This window comes from Alligator mississippiensis, chromosome 9 (genome assembly GCF_030867095.1).
Source record: "Alligator mississippiensis isolate rAllMis1 chromosome 9, rAllMis1, whole genome shotgun sequence".
Classification (NCBI taxonomy): domain Eukaryota; kingdom Metazoa; phylum Chordata; order Crocodylia; family Alligatoridae; genus Alligator; species Alligator mississippiensis.
Window position 1 is genome coordinate 14540135 of NC_081832.1, and position 18558 is coordinate 14558692.

General features: G+C 42.1%; 1 protein-coding gene across 2 annotated transcripts in view; it reads left to right on the top strand.

Moving 5' to 3' along the window:
* Nucleotides 1–18558, top strand: part of PREX1 (phosphatidylinositol-3,4,5-trisphosphate dependent Rac exchange factor 1) — a 229901-nt gene that overhangs the window by 185503 nt on the left and 25840 nt on the right. Inside the window, exons 18-26 of one of the 2 annotated variants that reach the window (XM_019484535.2) lie at nucleotides 6171–6319; nucleotides 8241–8326; nucleotides 9903–10036; nucleotides 10925–11096; nucleotides 12573–12760; nucleotides 13253–13414; nucleotides 13997–14207; nucleotides 15640–15919; nucleotides 17594–17800. In XM_019484535.2, coding sequence (XP_019340080.1) covers nucleotides 6171–6319; nucleotides 8241–8326; nucleotides 9903–10036; nucleotides 10925–11096; nucleotides 12573–12760; nucleotides 13253–13414; nucleotides 13997–14207; nucleotides 15640–15919; nucleotides 17594–17800 — 1589 coding nt within the window. The remainder of the gene's footprint in view (nucleotides 1–6170; nucleotides 6320–8240; nucleotides 8327–9902; nucleotides 10037–10924; nucleotides 11097–12572; nucleotides 12761–13252; nucleotides 13415–13996; nucleotides 14208–15639; nucleotides 15920–17593; nucleotides 17801–18558) is intronic. The other variant, XM_014609519.3, reaches the window with a different exon arrangement.

Consider the following 18558-nt stretch of genomic DNA (forward strand, 5'->3'; position numbering starts at 1 on the left):
TGGATGATGCACTTTTCAAGCAGGTGACAAATCTATCCAAAAGCAGTGGGAGGATACTGATGGGAGGCTTCAATTTTCTGGGCATCTGCTAGAAGAACAATGCAGCCAAACATAAAATGGCAAACCAGTTCCTAACTTGTGTGGAGGACAGCTTTCTCTTCCAGAAAGTGGAGGATACAAGTAGGGGATCATTTATCTTGGATCTTGTCATGACCAAGAGAGAAGAAGTGGTGCAGAATGTGAAGGTGATGGGTAACTTGGAGGAAGCGATCATGATCATGAGATGCTAGAATTCCAGATCCTGAGACAGAGAAAGCATGACGTTGGCAAAATCAGGACACTAGATTTCAAAAAGGTGGATTTCATCCAACTCAAGGAGTCAGTAGGCAGGTGTCATGGGAGGATAGACTGAAGGATAAAGGTGCCCAGGAGTGCTGGGAGCTTTTAAGGGTCACAGTATTGGAAGTCCAACAAGAAACTGTCACAACATGATAGAAGCACAAGAAGACTGGCGAGAGACCAATGTGGCTGCACAAGGAGCTTCTAAAATGCCTCAAATGCAAAAGAAAAGCATATAGGCAATGGAGGAATGGGAAGATCACCTAGGATGCATGCCAGGAAATAGCAGGAACCTGCAGGGACAAAACCAGGAAGGGAAAGATAAAGAACGAGCTGCACCTGGCAAAGGAGGTTAAAGACAAGAAGTTCTAGAAGTATGTTGGCCAGAAACAAAGGACCAAGGAAGCTGTGGGTCCTCTGTTAACAAGCCAGGGGGACTCCTAACCAAAGATACAAAGAAAGCAGAGCTACTCAGCAGCGACTTTGCCTCAGTCTTCACAAAAATATTAAGCTGCCAGACACCCAATAAGAATTATCTGGATAAGGTAAAGGGGTGAGCTGAGAGAAAAGATAACAAAAGGCACAGGGAGCTTTTATTGGGTCTGAATGAATTCAAGTCAGCAGGGTTGGATGAGCGGATCCCAGGGTCATGAAGGAACTGGCAGAAGAGATTTCAGAACACTTGGCAATGATCTCCATGAAGTCAGGCCAGGTACCAGAGGACTGGAGAAGGGCCAGTGTAGTCTCCCTCTTTAAAAAAGGCAAGAAGGAGGACCTGGGAAGCTACTGACTTGTTAGCCTCACCTCAATACTTGGGAAGTTATTAGAGCATATCCTAAGGAAGGCCATTTGCAAGCATCTGAAGGAGAAAAGGTTGATCACAAGCAGCAGCATGGATTTATGAAAAACAAATGGTGTCAAACAAACCTGATCTTCTTTGACAAAGTGACTGCTTGGGTGGATGAGGGAATGCTGTAGATATAGCGTATCTGAACTTCAGCGAGGCCTTTGATAAGGTCCCACATGATCTTCTCATAAACAAATTGGAAAAATGTGGGCTGGATAAAACTACTGCAAGGTGTATAATTGGCTCATTAGCCATAAGCAAAGGGTAATTATTAATGGTTCCATGTCAGAATGGCAGGTTTCAAGTGGAGTCAGTCCCACAGGAGTCTGTCCTGGCCCTGGTGCTGTTCAATGTGTTTATTAATTTGGATGGTGCCATAGAAAGCTTCTTGAGCAAGTTTGTGGACAGCATGAAACTGGGAAAGATTGTGAACACATCGGAGGATTTGAGTGCAATTCAGAAGGATCTCAGCAGATTGGGAAGTTGGGCTAGAGCTAACAGGATGAAGTTCAATGCAGACAAATGCAAGGTGCTACACCTCGGGAGGAATAATCAAAAACATAAATACAAAGTGGGAGATACCTGGCTGGATCATAGGTCTCCCGAAAATGACTTGGGAATCTTGGTAGACCGCAGACTCGATACGAGTCTGCAGTGTGATACAGCTGCACAAAAGGCCAATGCTGTTTTGGGCTGCATCAGTAGAAGCACTAGGTACAAGATACAGGAGGTGATAATGCCTCTCTAATTCACACTGGTTAGGCCTCATCTGGAGTACAGTGTGCAGTTCTGGACTCTGCATTGTAAAAAGGACATGGGTAAGTTAGAGAGGGTCCAGAGTGGGGGAACAAAGATAATCAAGGGCTTGGAAGGCAAGTCATATTAGGAGATGCTGAAGCAGTTGGCATGTTCAGCTTGCAGCAAAGGTGCTTAAATAAGGGACATGACAGCAGTTTTCAAAGGCTTGAAGGGCTGCTGGAAAGAAGACAGAAAGTACCATTTATTTCTTGCTGCAAAGAGGAGGACAGAAACCAATGGCTTCAAGTTGCAGCAAAGTAAATTTATATCGGATGCCTGGAAATACTCCTTCACTGTGAAAATAGTGAGGCATTGGAATAGACTGCCTAGGGAAGTTGTGGACTTTCCATCACTGGAGGTGTTCAAGAGGAGGTTGGGTAGCCACTGGTTGGGCATGATCTAGGCATAACTATGCCTGTTTTCTACCATGGGCATTTCCCATGCTTCTGGGCTTTTCCGGTTGTTATTATGTGATAACACAATAGTGCCTCTAACTCCTATTGAAATCAGTGTGATGGGAACCTCAATACCTTTGAGAAACTGGATCTAAGTGACTTGCCCAGGGTCACACAGGAAGCTTGTGACAGAAAAAACAATTCCCAGACTAGCATTCTAGCCATTAGCTTGTCTTTCCTGTCTGTCCTGCAGGTTGCTTGGATATTCATTGCTTTTGTTCTTTATGGTTCTGTAGTGACTAAGCAGATGCAAACAGAGGGAATAAGCAGATTGATTTAGACACAATGGAGAACCATGAATAGGAATTTTAAGTTACAAGTTAAATAGTATAATTAGATGACCTTTGTATTCTCCTTGTGGTAGTCAGACGCCAAGCCTATGCTCCAGCTCTTGCTCAAAATCAACATCAATTGGCCAGAGACTTCATAAATGTAAACCTCTGCAGTAAACCATTGCCTGACAGATAATCCCTTCGTCCTCCCGTTGGCCAGCTGCCTATAGAACATCCTGCACTGAAAATCTGTTTGTGTTTTGAGACAACAGAAGCATAGTTTTCTAAAGAATCTTTTTCTTGACCTTCCAAGACAAACTAGCTGTGACCAGCTGCCCGTCGTTTCAACTTGACCTTAAAGTATTACCGCAGAAAGGAACCAAATCCAGATTTTTCTGAAGTGGAGCTCTGTCAGGTCAGCTCACCAAGATTTGAAGCTCAGAACTAAAGCCCTGCATTACATTTCTGGGCTCTTTAATTAGTTTTTGATATTACAAAGCTATGCAAGCATATGGTCTTGTGCCAGCTCAGCAGCTGTAGCCCATTTTGAAATCCTCTGCCTGCTTTCACACGTCCCAAGGAAAAAACAGGGCAGGGAACTTTGTTTTATAGCGCCCAAACATAGTGCACTGAATTTCAGATGGACTGTCAGTCTTCAATCCAGATTAGGATTTCAGAGACTCTGGGGATTGGATAACTCCAGTAATTTTAGTGGAATTACTTTAGATTAATACAACTGGAAAGTATTTGAGGATCCAGTATATTTTCTCTAGTACACCAATGGTAAATATACCGCAGTTTGGGTACTCTTGACCTTTGGTGTATGTTCATCTTTACAGATTTTTGCCCTTGGATTCATAGCAGTGAGATTCTTGTAATAAACTCTTCTTCTTCTGACCAAGAATAAGTATCAAGTGTCAGTTTGAAATACTTTCATTTGAAGAGATTTTCCTTTCTCCACACACCCATCATCAAAAGGCCATGATCATGAGAGCGGTTGCATGGAATTTCATATCAGGGATCAGCCTGCGTAAGAGTCATATGACTAGCCCAGCATACATCTTGAGACCACATCTAAATCCTTGCCCAGAAATGTTGTCATCTTCATAGAAACCAAGAAAAACAAAACCATATCACCTGGGCGCTTTATTGAACCCTTTCATATTTAGGATATTTATAGCTGTGCAGATTTCCACATTTTGATCTTGGAAATGGCTTGGGAATGGTGCACACAAATGCATCAGAAGGTAACTATAGTGAAAAAGATTGGAGCTGGTTTTGTTCAATATCTTCATCAGCAACCTGGAAGATGAAATGGAGTGCACCCTCAGCAAGTTTGCAGATGACACCAAGCTGGGGAGATACACTGGAGGGTAGGGAGGGGATTCAGAGAAACGTAGACAAATTGGAGGATTGGGCCAAAAGAAATCTCATGAGGTTCAACAAGGACAAGTGCAAAGTCCTGCACTTAGGACAGAACAATCCCATGCACAAGTACAGTCTGGGGGCTGACTGGCTGGGCAGCAGCTCTGCAGAAAAGGACCTGGGGCTTACCGTGGGCAATAAACTGAATATGAGCCAGTGTGCCCTTGTTGCAAAGAAGGCTAATGGCTTACTGGGCTGCGTTGGTAGGAGCATTGCCAGCAGATCAAAGGAAGTGATTCTTCCCTTCTATTTGGTACTAGTGAGGCCACATCTGGAGTACTGTGTCCAGTTTTGGGCCCCCCACTACAGCAAGGATGTGGACAAATTGGTGAGAGTCAAGTTGAGGGCAGTGAAAATGGTTAGGGGCTGGGGGACATGACTTCTGAGGAAAGGCTGAGGGAACCGGGCTTATTTAGTCTGGAGAAGAGAAGACTGAGGGGGGATTTAATAGCAGCCTTCACCTACCTGAAGAATGGTTACAAAGAGGATGGAGCTGGGCTGTTCTCAGTGGTGGCAGATGACAGAACAAGGAGCAATGGTCTCAAGTTGCAGTGAAGGAAGTTTGGGTTAGATAGTAGGAAAAACTCTCTCTCAGCAGGAGGGTAGTAAAGCACTGGAACAGGTTATCCAGAGAGGTTGTGGAAATCTCCTGTCTTTGGAGGTTTTTAAGACCTGGCTAGATAAAGCCTTGGCTGGGATTATATAGTTGGGGATACTACTGCTGCTTTGAGCAGGGGGTTGGACTAGATGACTCCTGAGGTCCCTTCCAACCCTAATTTTCTATGATTCTGTGATTACTTTTCTGGGAGGCGTGTTTACTATTTTATTTGAACAAACAAACGACAAGCATGTGTCTAGTACTTGAACAAACCATGTCCAAGAAATGGCCACTTGGCTACAAAGCTACAAGTAATTATAAACCAAAATATTAAAAAGACTATTCTAAATGAAAACAAAAGCACTTGTATGCATTTTCGCATTACCCATTTTATATATTATTCATGATTAATAAAAAAGGACTTTTTAAAAGACCAATTATACACTGTGGCAGACAAATTAACCTGCAAAAATACGTTTGCAGTTCTTTGCAGCCCAGTGGAGTGTATTTATTTGTCCGGAGTTCATTTAGCAGGCTTATTCCCAGAATTTATTGCAGTTGAGAAGGAGAAACCACCAGTTACCAAGGGCTAAAAAGAGCTATGCTAATTTTAGGTATGTTAGATATAGGAGGTATAGGATTAGGATGAATCAAGGTTTGCCAGGTACAAAGATAGAAGAGCAGAAGAGAAGGAAGTTTTGTTTGTGTGCTGTTTTGAACTTATATAAATAATTAACCAAAGGGAGCATTTGACGCTTTTTCTCTTTAGTAGTTGATTTGCCAGAAAAAATTACACATTTTTAGTGGACCAGCTCCTATTGTCTTTGTGCTGCAAAGAACAAAAACCAGATATTTGTATTTCCTTACTTTTGATTTTTTTTTTTTTAAATAATTCTTGGGACTCTGGACTGTATTTTGAACTCCAATTTCCAAAACTTCAGGGCAAGTTTAGGATGAGCTCAAACATACATAGCCCAAGACAACAGATCTTGTCAAATGGATGTAATTTCTCTTAACATCACTTGCCAAGTCACCTACATAAACCATGTAAATTGGGCCCCGCTAACTGGCTAACTGTGTTTTATGTGTCTAAGTTTAATCATTTAAAAGTTGTGTTCTCTGCCTCTGTGCCTCAGCTTACTAAGCTGTAGGCTGTAATACTTCCCTACCTCACAGGGGCTAGGGAGGCAAGTCTGGGATCCTCTGTTCAAAAGTGCAGCAGAAATGTAAAGTGTTGTTAGAACGTAAGTGGCATCACTGATTATTTTGTAGTTGTGGACACACTGAAGTGCTAAGTGTAGCTGACAAGTGATTTGGTGACCCAGGCAATGAAAGAAAAGCTTTGTATACAGTACTGGAGGTCAGTCATTGTAGCAGGTTGCATCTAGCAGTCTGCTTCCTGAACTCATAGACCTGTGTTCATGTTCCATTTGCAGATGGCTGGCCTGCAGATAGGAAGGAAGATTTACTCCATTAACGAGGACTTGGTATTCCTGCGCCCGTTTCCAGAGGTCGAGACCATCTTAAACCAGTGTTTCTGCTCTCGGAGGCCACTTAGGCTACTGGTGGCCACTAAGACTAAAGAGTAAGTGCCTGAGGGACAGGCAGAAGTGATTTTCTGGAGACATTAATTTAATTACTGCCTGTAATGATAAAAACCGCATAAACATTTTACACAATGGATGCTGCAATTCAATTAGAGAACAAATGTGGCCTCTAAAATAGATTTAGAAAGTCACGAATCATGCTTGTTAATGATCCTTGCATCTCTGCAAAAAAGATGGGAAGTATTATGTGTAAATTAGGAATTAACTCTTAGTTTTCCTGTGCACAAATAAAATCAAATTACAAGGAATGTAAATTTGTCAGCAGCAGATGACTACCCAGCACTAGGTCTGCTTGAAAGAAAATAATGCAGGGTACTTCTGCTTATTGGACTGGTTTCCATCTCAGTGCTTATTAGTATATTTGGTCCATAATACATTTGGGTCCCATTAAGACTTCATGTATTATCCAACTATGAAGCCAAGAATTTGTCATAGACTTAAACCCTCTGCCATCATAAAACTGTAGTCCATAATCTAAACATTCGTTTTAAAAGCATGGGCCAGATCCTGATGTTAAGAAGCACAGCTGCCTTTATGTCAGCCTGGAAGATAATTTATTTGTAGAAATGAGCAACTAGGAATTTCCTGCATCAATTATTTTTAATTTACAGGCTGGATGTACTTAAAAGATGTATCCGGCTTTAATTGACTCAGAATATCCCATCAGTTGCACCAGAGTGCCCCAAAAATATCAAGGCTGGAGTTTGGTTCAGCTAATTCATACAGTTGATAACACTACTGGTCTTTGTTCCCCGTGGTATACAACCTGCAGTTTCACTCTGAATGCTAAGGAAGCAAGCCAGCAAGATATGTGGGTCTCTGGAGCCTTGAGAAACCTCAGCAGAAATAATTCCTTTTAAGTTGAGAATTACAGGAGTTTTGTCCTGTTGGCCTCCTATCCACAAAACACTGTGCTGTTGTTTCACTAAATCTGGCTTTGTAGTCTTTCTCCAGGCAACCCACCATATTCTCAGTTTTCCTGTACTCAGCATTGAGACGTATGCTGCAACTGTCCTTAGTTTTTAATTTTCATAAACTGCGATGACATTCCAGAGAGAAAACACAGTTTGGAAAACCGCCTAGTGTAAGAAGTCAGCTCTGTGTTAATGAGAGCTTAAATATTGTGTGCTTCACTGTTTGTTTTTGCCTTACATTTTACATTAGTTGAAAAGGGAAATACAGATGATGGTGTGTTATGTTATATTCCTGCCACATCCTGTAAGGCGCACACTTCTGCAGTTAACCTAATCAACAAAACAAGATTGTGAACCTGACAGCCGGATAGTTCAGCAGTCTGGTTGTTGCAGATGGTGCATTTTATCACTTGGCCACCTATTCCAATCCAGCCCAAGGCCAGAGGATGTTTCCAGCAGGTGTTAGTTTGGTGGTATTTCACATGAATGGTGAATCTCAGTCCAGTTCCTAGGAAACAGATGTCCATATCATATAATTCAATACCTCAGTTGATACTAATTGAAATTCACATTGTCGCTGTAACATGGAGGCCAGGGGGTGAGTGGATTTGCCAGCTGATCTATTCCCTCAGTCTAGAGGCAGCTGAACAGGTTGGAAAGTCTGAAGGAAGCTTGTGCTACAGTTGCCTGTGCCATACCAGTCCTGTGGATATGCAGAACACTATTCTCCAAGGTTTAAACCTGCAGGAAATCTCCTTAAAATATAATTCCACAGAAATATGGCTGAGGCAGCAAAATAAATTTCTGGTAGGTCAGAGGCTACTTTATGTGGTTAACTCATCCCTTTTTAAAGTCTATTTCAAAGTTGTTTAAAACAATCTGGGATAAAACTCAGAGGAAAGATCTTTCACATTGATCGCCATGCACGTGGTTCTAGAGGTCTGAATTGAGATGCTGTTTTCCTTTCTTTCGTGCCTTTCTACAGGATTATTAAGATCCCAGACTGCCACGAAGCACTTTGCTTCCAGCTACGGGGAGCAGAACCACCATACGTCCGTGCTGTTGGCAGAGGTATGCAAAGAGAGTGCGGTATAGCTATGGCTCAACATACAACCAACTAAGGACAGCGATGGCGCCATATTATATTATCGTCCATCTGGAGGCCTTAAAAACACCGCACATTACATTTGAATTAGTTTCTGCTTATTATCTATTATCAGAATTGCTGTAGTGCCTGCACACCACAGTCACGCACCAGAAGTCAGTTGTGCTGAGTATTGTCTAAGCACGGAGTGCAAAGACAGCCACCGCCCCACAGAGTTTCTGGTCTAACGTACCGCTTAAGTATTGCTTCATTCTAAAAGCTAGGCATTGCGTGGCTGCCCCCACCCAAAGGAAGCAAGAAGTTACTTTGGTCAGAGCCAGGAGAAGTCTGTTAACATTGCAGGCTGTTGTCTGTCAAAGGGCTGTTGAAGGAAGCACCATCATTGTTTGAGCTATTATAGGTTGGAGTTTAGGGGCCACTCCTGTCTTCTCAGGTTGATGGACCAAGTCATCTTTATGAACTTGACAATAACTCAACAGACTGAGGCAGGCCAGGGAGAGCTGCTTTTTCCTTCAGAACAGGTTGCGCTGCAGGCTTTAGTGGAATCATTCCTGAATTACACCAGGATCAATGAAAGGGAAGCTGGACCCCCTCATTCTTTTGAAAGGGGGATATAAAGAGGGCAAGAGACGTGTTTGTTAGTGCTGTACAGGAAATTTGATCTAAGCCACAAACAAAGTTTTGCGTTTGCTTTTATTTTTGGTGTAAGTAAAGAGCAAGCCTTTTCAGTTGTACACCACTTCCTTCCTTCAGTGCTAGTATGTGCATGTACATTGCATTCAGGAAAAGCATGTAAAGCCTCCTCATCCCATGGCTCCCTGAAACAGGGCATTTTTTCTTCCTTACCTTCCTACTAGCACAAATAATCATTATTAGTAAGAACTAAAATGCTGCAGCATCTCTGCAATGTCCTTACTTAGAAAGCTTTTCATTTCTTAGACTTTTACCAGAAAAAGTGCCATTTATACTTTGAATAGTGGTAACTCTTGGATAACTTTGCTTAAAAAGTAACTAATAATTGTGTTAAATATAGACACGTAGAAGTGAGATTCTGTTCTAAATCTCAGTGGTGCGAGTGTGGACTTTAGCCAGACTCTGGTCTTGTGCTGGTGGAATTAACACCCCGGTCTGGTATGTAGGCTCTTGCAAATTGCCTGGTGGGTAAATATTCAGATTATTTTAATTAACAAGCAACAAGCTGCAAACTGTATTGCTGTACAAATTTACCCTAGTCAATGTGAGCACAAGCTCAGAAAGGAAAGACTAACATTCTTGAAAGATAGCTTTCCCCATGAGATTTTCAATTGCTTTTGGTAGCAACTGTATCTAGGTTTAGGCAAACTCTCTTGTTCCCAGTGCTTTTTGTTACATACAAACTATTTTATAACCTCTTCCTCAAACTTCTCTAAGTCAAGTAGTAGTAAGACCACGTGAGTGCTCCCTGTTGTCCCCCCGCTCCTCTTTTCACTCGGTTCTCTGGATCTTCTCCATAGTTCACAATCGCTGTGCTGTCCGAACAACTCTCGCCGGATTCTTTTTCAGGTTCGGAGGCTGCGGCAGTAGGACTCCACCCAGGACAGTGTATTTTGAAAGTTAATGGGAATAATGTCATGAATCAAAGTTACATGGATGTTCTGGATCACTTTACAGCATACAGAAACAGGCAGGAGTCACTGGTAAGAGCATGAATATGGAAATTTAAAACATTTTTTAAGGGCAGTGGGGTGGGGGGAGGAGGAAGTTAATAATATGTTCTTATGCCCTTCAAATATCGAAAACCAAACCTTTGAAACAATCTGTTTGATTCACACCAAATCTAGTGTAAGTAAAAAAACTGCAGGCTGAAAGCAAGAGCAGAATGTAGCCAATAATTGTGAAATGTCTACAAATCACAAGTGTCCTAGCCTACGAATCACAAGTGGACACAACTAAATACAGTCAATCCCTTTTAGTAGTAACAGGTTAGTGCCCCAGTGCTCTGTTGCTCCGAAGTGACTACTGATGTTACATGGAATTTCATCTGATTTCATGGTAAAGAAAATATTCCCAAGGGAAATGTTGCTGGTAAGAGGTTGTTCACTTACCAGGTATTGCTGCAAATAAGCATCAACTGTAGTCTTTCCCTCAGTAGCTGAATAGGCTGTAGCTACAAATTTGAACCCCAACCTAGATCCAGATTGTATACACTCCCAATGTGAGGATGAGGGAGGGTTATATTTGGAAGTCTACTTCTGTCCATTTTGGAGACAGGGATCAACTAGAAGATTCACATCTGGATTCAAAGTCCCACCCTCTTCCCCCAGTGAGTTTAGGTGTTTTTATCTCGGTGTTTAGCTCAAGCCCCTGGCTCTTCAGGATGTGAATGCATCAAGGCTTTAATTGTCAGTAGACTAAATTCAGCCCTCAAACACCATATATGCAACAATAGCCACTAGGACCTAAAAATATTCCACAGTAGCTTGTTGTATCACCAGAAGGCTAAAAGCAATGCAGAGTGGGAATGTGCAAAACCCTAACCCTGTGCCTGAGGGTAGTGCTTCTTATCATTCCTGCTCTCTTGACAGGGACTGTACCAGTGGGTTTACAGGACACATGAAGATGCTGAAGAAGACAGAATTCAGCAATCAGCAGGTAGTGCATATGTGAACGGCAGCCCCTTTGAATCCACTAAGGGAGACCTCTTATTGGAAGAGAGTGCAGAACTGGATCCCCTTCATAAAAGCCATCAGGAATCAGGTAAAGAAAAGTCTGTTTTTGTGAAGGTAGGAGAGCCAGTACACTTTGATTCCAAAGAAGGACAAAAGGCAACAGACCTGTGAAATATATTTATTGCTATAGGAATAGCAGTAAGCACTCTAACAAACTAAGGCCTCCCAGGGATACTTGCACAAGGACCATAAAACTGGGATGTGAAACCAAACAGCTGTGGCCCTTGACAGAAAGGAATGTCTTCCACTGTGGACAGAAGATAAGAGTAAATAATTGTGGGCTTATTGTGGGTGCCATAGGGAATCTCTCTAAGTATCAGTGTCGCACAACTAGGTAAGTGGGGAAAACACACTCTACATACATCTGCTTTTTATTGTCTACTGACTGCTGTGCTCTACAATAAATGACTGGGGAGTCACACACTGTAAAAGCATGTTCTAAGTGGTGTTGTTCAGCTGGTAACTGTGACGTCAAGCCACAAACCAGCCTAATTACACATCATGTGAGACTTGAATCAACATCCATCACACTCGAAAAGACTTTTCATGGAACGAACCATCTCCTGTGCCATGTGTAGTGAGTGACATACTTTTGGGCTGTGGGTACTCAACGGGGCCTGCAAGGGATACAGACTGGAGCTAGGGACCACAGGATGTGATTTCCTGGCACTCAAGAGTAAGCTGCAGCGCTGAGATGCAAACAACAGGCTAAAAGATGAGGAGAGAGGTTCTTCATCTGAGACATCCTGGCACCATTTGATGTTTTGGTTTTGTGGGCCCCATCTAATTTACTGTGTTTGTTTTGCCTAGGACAAATACACCATTTATTCTTACCAGAACACTTAAGCAAAGCTTAACAAAGCCATAGGCCTGATTTTTTGGGATGGCGAAGTTTAACCCTTCAGGGGAAGATTCAGATACCCTGGTCCATGTAGAGTTACACTTTATTACACGTTCACATCAGCAGGACTCTTCCTGTGCCTGATATACACAAGCATCCACAGGGCTATGTTCTAAGCATGAATCAGACCCCCCACCATTCATTTCTACCACATACTGTCTGTTTCTTTATGTAAAATGAAAATATATTGGAATATCTCCCTCCCTTCCTCCTTGTGGTCCAGTAAAAGGATAAGAACAGGCCACCAGGAGATGCTCCTCACCAGTTCTCTGGTGAGACTCATTTTGACTGGAGTGTAAAGCTGTCCTCTGGCAGGATGGTAGAGAAATCCCTACTGGTCCAGCTGCACCTGTCAGGAGGAATCTGGGCATGAACTGCAAGTTGGAACAATAGCTGCAAAATGTTTCCTGAAGGACACAGAACAAATGTACTTGACCTCCCATTTGATATTCCCTGCCAGGTGTCAGGTGTTTGTAGCTTGAACAGAACTCAATGTAATGTCTTTTCTTGGTGAGTGGGTGGGTGTGCACATGCACACATGCTTGCATGCACTTTTGCATGTCAGTGTATCAGCAAGTGACTTGCCTTTGTTTTTGGTTCCAGTCCTGACACCGTCGCCCCTCAGTTCTCCTTTGATCTTCAGTGAAGACACTCCCCTCATTAGCCTGACTGTGGACAACACCCATTTGGAGCATGGGGTGGTGTACGAATATGTCAGCAGTGCAGGGATCAAATGCTTTGTCCTGGAGAAAATTGTAGAGCCAAAGGGTTGTTTCGATCTAACTGCAAAGGTACCAGCTACTGTGTATTGCAAGCTTTCCTCTAAGCAGAATCACTGGGTCAGTCATGCTAGTTGTGTTTGGCTGGGTGCCCTTGTTAGCATGTTATACTGTTAGCAGACTTTGAACTATTAGCTAGAACGCACTGTTTAGAATGAGTGTATAAAACATGATATTGCTATTGGTATTGCTATTGGTATCACCCACGGTACAATGTAGCAGAAACAGCAAGAGAGGCACACAAAACATTCCCAAGTACAAAATGACTCGGAAACATTTCTTGAGCATATCGTTTATTCTGAAAATTTCTGCCAAAGAGCTTGGAAGTTTTAAGATTAAGCATGATCATCTTCCTGGGGACAATTGAGAGGGCTTTACCTGGTCTACATGCCATTTTCCTCAAACATACTGACATGGGGGTGTCCACGGTTTAGTCACTAGAAGAATCTTGCCATGTACCTTGCTCTCAGTGTTGCACCCCTGGAATTCTGTCTCCTCGTGCAGATTTTAGAGGCCTTTGCTGCAGATGACAATCATTTTGTAAAGAACTGCAAGAGGCTCATCTCCTTAAGCAATGCAATGACCACCATGCCCCAGTATGAATTTCGGCAAATGTGTGACTTTAAGCTGGAAAGTATCAGCCAAAGGTTCACCAGCTACACAAAGGTACAGTACTCCTAGATCTTGGTAATATCTTGGGACAATACTAAACTATCAAAATAATAGATGCTTGAGTATTCAGTGCTGTGTGTTTATTCATCATTAACTGCTTTGAAGGGAAATGTTCTAGTGCTCTGAACACAGGACTGGGAGTCGCTTAGCGTACAAGCAATATGGAGTAGACACTTGTTTATAAAGCTGCTCTCACACTGCTGCTGCTGTTGGCTAGAATGTATGCCAGCCTATGGAAATGAGTAGCCGAGACAGCCGAGAGCTGTCATGGGCCTCATTTGATTGCCCAGTTACAGGAATTATATACAGAAGCTCATTTGATTGCCCAGTTACAGGAATTATATACAGAAGCTAAGCCTCCTTTCTGTCTGGTTACCTGAATTGTTTGAAAATTTGGCACTAAAGACTTTAAAACAATTCTACATATCTCTTTAGTGCTCATTTTCAAATAGCTACATCAGGGATGGCAGAGCTTAAAGGACTGTTGCAAAGTGGGGCTGTCTGGGGAAAGCAAGCATCTATGCTGAACCATCATTTTTTGCAAATCGAATCATGCAGGCTTTCTCAATTCCCCAGTTTGCAGATGAACTGAAAACAAAGGTGAGCCCAGCCTTCAAGCAAGCCATCATGAAGCCCCATCCCCTCAGCAGCATGGACTTCTGCCCTACCAACTGCCACATTAACCTCATGGAGGTGTCATACCCCAAAAACACTACCTCAGCAGGAAGGTCGTTCAGCATTCGCATTGGACGGAAGCCCTCTATAATTGGTCTTGATCCAGAACAAGGTGCTAATTAACTCCTAGAGCCTCACTGATGTTATCTAATGAAAGATGAGTTGTCCTTCCTACTTCTCAGTTTGAGTCCAGACCCAAAGACAAGCAACCTTGGCGATACAAATGTTTTTTCCTGCAGAATGTGCACAGTAAAATGACATGCAGGCTGTGTGATTAGTGTTAAATAATAGAATGTGTCAGGCACATAGTGGGGTCCTAGGTCAAAGTGTTTTTAACAGGCAAACAGCAGGATTAATCACATGGCAACTAAATCCTTAGGGTGTTGTTTCTATTTAGAAGACTTGACTTACTGACTTCAAGAAAAGCAATGAGGCTAAGTGGTGCTACACTGTACAGATGAACCATAATCAGAATGGTCAGGAAATCTTAAATAGCCAATATGATTATAGTATTGTAGAGTTACTACTAAAGTAACTTCAGAGGTAATTTTATGCATAGAGTAATCCTACACATTGGTGCCAGGAGGTTCTTTGCTATTGGAATAGTCCTCTTTTAACATACGGCTGCTACATGGTATTTGCCCAGAAAGGCAACTATTTGTGTTGCAGTATTTCATGATTATAATCTCACCGAACGCACTTTGGACACTATCATTGCCCAGCAAAAGGAGCATGCAGAAGAGCTTGTGACAGATCTCTGCAAACCTAATTTGTCCAATTTAAGGAAGGCTGGGTGACCTTCTTCAAATGGGGTCAAGAAATACCATGTCCATTTGCAGCTGTGTGAGATTTTGCAGCACTTTTCATGAGAGCTGGCAGAATTATTCCCAAAAACAGAGTCACATTCCAGTTCTGCTCTTGGCATTCTTCTTGCCAGACTTTCCAGATGAAAATATTCTTCACTTTTCCTCACAAAAATGATAGTTATTCTCTCTCTCATTGGTTTCCATAAAGCCAGAATAATAACATTCAGTAGTACCGGTTTTGCTGTGCTTCTGAATTCATTAGCATGTACAAAATGTTTTGTGATAAAAAGTGAGATTTCTTTTGTAACATCTTTTAGTTGAGAGAGATGTTAGAAGCTGTCAGGCACAAAATAGCCTTCTTCAGGTCTGGGAAAGAAGTAGAAAGAGCCAAAGCTAAAATTATGGCCACACAGATGTGGATGGGCCATTATTAGTTACATAATTTCTCCTGAACTGTAGTTACTTCAAAAAGCTAAGTATGTTCGCTATAGAATTTCTAAGAAGTTAAAGAAGTCCCATAGGGAAGACCACTTTCTCTTATTAAAAGCTATACACTTGTAGGGTATTATGGCACTCTATAATACTCTAACAGTAGAGTATTATACAGAAATTTCTGTGTGAGCCTATTGCTTTACTTCCTATTATATTCCTCAGGAACTTCCTTTGAGTGAAAATCATCAGTACTGGGAAAGGGTTCAGCATTTCAGAGCCCTACTAACTAGTTCCTTCAATGTTCAGTAGGTACCTTAAATCCAGTCTTATATACTCAACACTGCATCACCACCATGGCTGCACCATCGTGGAGATGTCTCATCCCAGAAGATGACTATGTCAACCCCCATGGACAATATGATGGTGGTTTTGGCCAACAGAATGGGGGAGCAAGCCAGGAGGAACGGGGACTCAGCTTTCTGCTGAAACAAGAAGACCGGGAGATACAAGACGCTTACCTGCAGCTTTTTAACAAACTGGACATTGCAGTGAAGGAGATGAAGCAATATGTTTTTCAGATAAATAAGTGAGTAAGGAAACCTGTGTGTGTGTGTTTCAGAGAGCGCTCCCTAAAGAAGGGAGGCATCCTCCTGAAAAATTGGAGCATGAAACATCTGAAAATATCGTGCGTTTTCAGCACACATTGTGAAACACTCTATATAGACATATATATGCTCCCTACACTGCCTCTCAGGGTGGAAAAGGCCAGACCTGCTCATGTGCTGAACCATCCCTTAAACGCTTGTCAGCTCCACCTGTGTAATGAGAGAGTATAGCCATTCTTTCCACCCACTGAATAGAAGTCAGTGGTCGCATCTACACGTGCGGTGGACTGCGCCGTTATTACTGTTGTTGGTACTGTGCCATAGTGTCTTGTGTAGATGCGCCCAGTGAGAGCCAAAGTTTGCCTATCTTGGTTCAGATTCCTATTATATATTAAGTTCCAGCAACAAGCTTGGAGCTATATAAAGAAAATCCCTTTCCCTGAGATTTTGGCTGGGCCAGTTGGGATTAAAAGGCCCTTTAGGATAGGTAAGGCACAGTGATGAAAGCATAGGTAGAAAAGTGGAAGAAATAGTGAGGCTGGCATTAGCTCAGTATAAAGATGGTGGGATATGCTAAGCAGTGAAATCAATGACACAGGCCAAGGCTTATGTGTCAGCTGTGTGAATTTAGCTCCCGACTATGTGTGATGCTATGCACTGTGATGAAACCCACCCTGCTTGGGTAGCAGGAGATGTTTTCTGATTCCCAGATGAACAACAGCAGGGGCTCAGTCTTTGCCTTCCATCCCTATTTGTCTGGGTTTTAACCGCTGGAGTCAGGCTAGTATGGCAAGTGAAAGAAGTCTCTATAAATATGATCACAGCTTGGCAGACAGGGCATTTGCAAAAATCTGCAAGAGTCAAGCCAGTATCAGCAGAACAAAATCTCCTCAACAAGTTAGTAAATAGGGACTAAAAACCACCCTCTTTCGGCCAGTGACAGGCAGATTTATGATATATACCCTGTAGCTTTTGGAGTGCCAGTTAGTGTCTAATGAAAACACCATGTGTTAGTTAGGGAACGGATGCAGACAAGGGGATATTTCATTTAGTCTTGGTGGCAGGCAGACTATTTCTATGGGAGAATTTATTTCAGCAAATAATTTCACTTTTACATGTGCCCAGCATCTCTATATTTTGCATCAGACTAGAAGGATTCCTATTCCATTTATGAGCTACAGACTCGTGTTGCTAATTTTTCATCAAATCACTGCATTAGAGAAAGGTCTTATCTGAAGTAATAGAAAACTTTCAAAATGAAAGCTTAATAAGGAAAGTAGCTCTAACTTGATTCTGTAGATTGGTAAACGTGGGTAATTTTGGGGGGTTTTTTCAGTGAGTTATGGACAACTTTGTGCTTTTTTTACCCTGCCTCAATAAGGACATGGTCATTTTTAGCTAAGTGAAACATTGCATCAAAGGATTTGTATAAATACAAAAATTAGCTATTGTGAAATCACATGACTCAGAACCCAAAAAGATGTTCATGAACTCCTGTAAATCAAACTTGCTGACTTCACATAGCTTCAGTTTACATACAGCTCAAATCATAGAATGTTGCTTTTGATTTTAGATGTGGTTAGGTTGAGATCACAGTAATGGATGCATGATTCAGTCATTTACCCCAACACTGAGTGATGCATTTTACCTTTCAGGCTTTTGTCCTCCATAACAGAACCTACAGAAACTAGTGGATGTGAACCTCCATCCACTGATGAGACATCGCCACCTTCTCTGGGGGCAGAAGAGAGTGACACTGACAAAGCTGAGCATGGTGGCATTAAGAAGGTTTGTTTCAAAGTTTCCGAGGAGGATCAAGAAGACTCCGGACACGACACAATGAGTTTCAGAGACTCCTACAGGTAGGTTTGAAAATATATAGGTTTCCCCACTCGCACAGTATTTTTAAGATATTAATTTAGGTATTGGGGCTCACTCTTTGAGGCTGGGTCAGTAATAGAAAAATCAGGTATTGATCCATAGATGAATGCTGTTGAAATCAAATGCTGAGCATTAGAAAGTATACATTTATTTAGCTTATCCTCTAAAAGCCCTGTACAAACATTGGGCTGCATTCTAAAAGCTTGACTCTTTATACAGGCAAAACTCCTGTGAAGTCATTTTGAGCTTATTAAATGTATCCAGTAATTAATGGCTCTAGTCCTGTATACTCAAGATCTCAATCTGTTCTCTGAGAAGCCTGTGACAGACTCTTTTGGATGTAAGCGACTATAGAAATGAACCCAAATTGCTGCTCATATGGTTTGCATTTAAGTGTATCCACTACAGGATTCACAACTTCAACAATTTGACATGGTTCACGTGTCACAGGCTATCACAGGATCCATTTACAGCGAGGTCCAAAGATCAGATAGTCATGTAAGGTCACAAAGAAGAGCTCTCTGTTCTCCAGTGCAGCAGACAGAGCATGGGCTGGAGGAATTCACCCCAGGTTTCAGGCAAACTAGCCTGTTTCTTAGATCCACTAGCAGTTTTTGTATCTGAATCAGAGTTATCACCTCAGATGCATTGTCCACAGAAAATAAGATTAGACTTTGGTAGTAATTACACCAGTGGTTCTCTCTTGTATGACTGAAATAGGCAGGCATCAGTCTGAGGT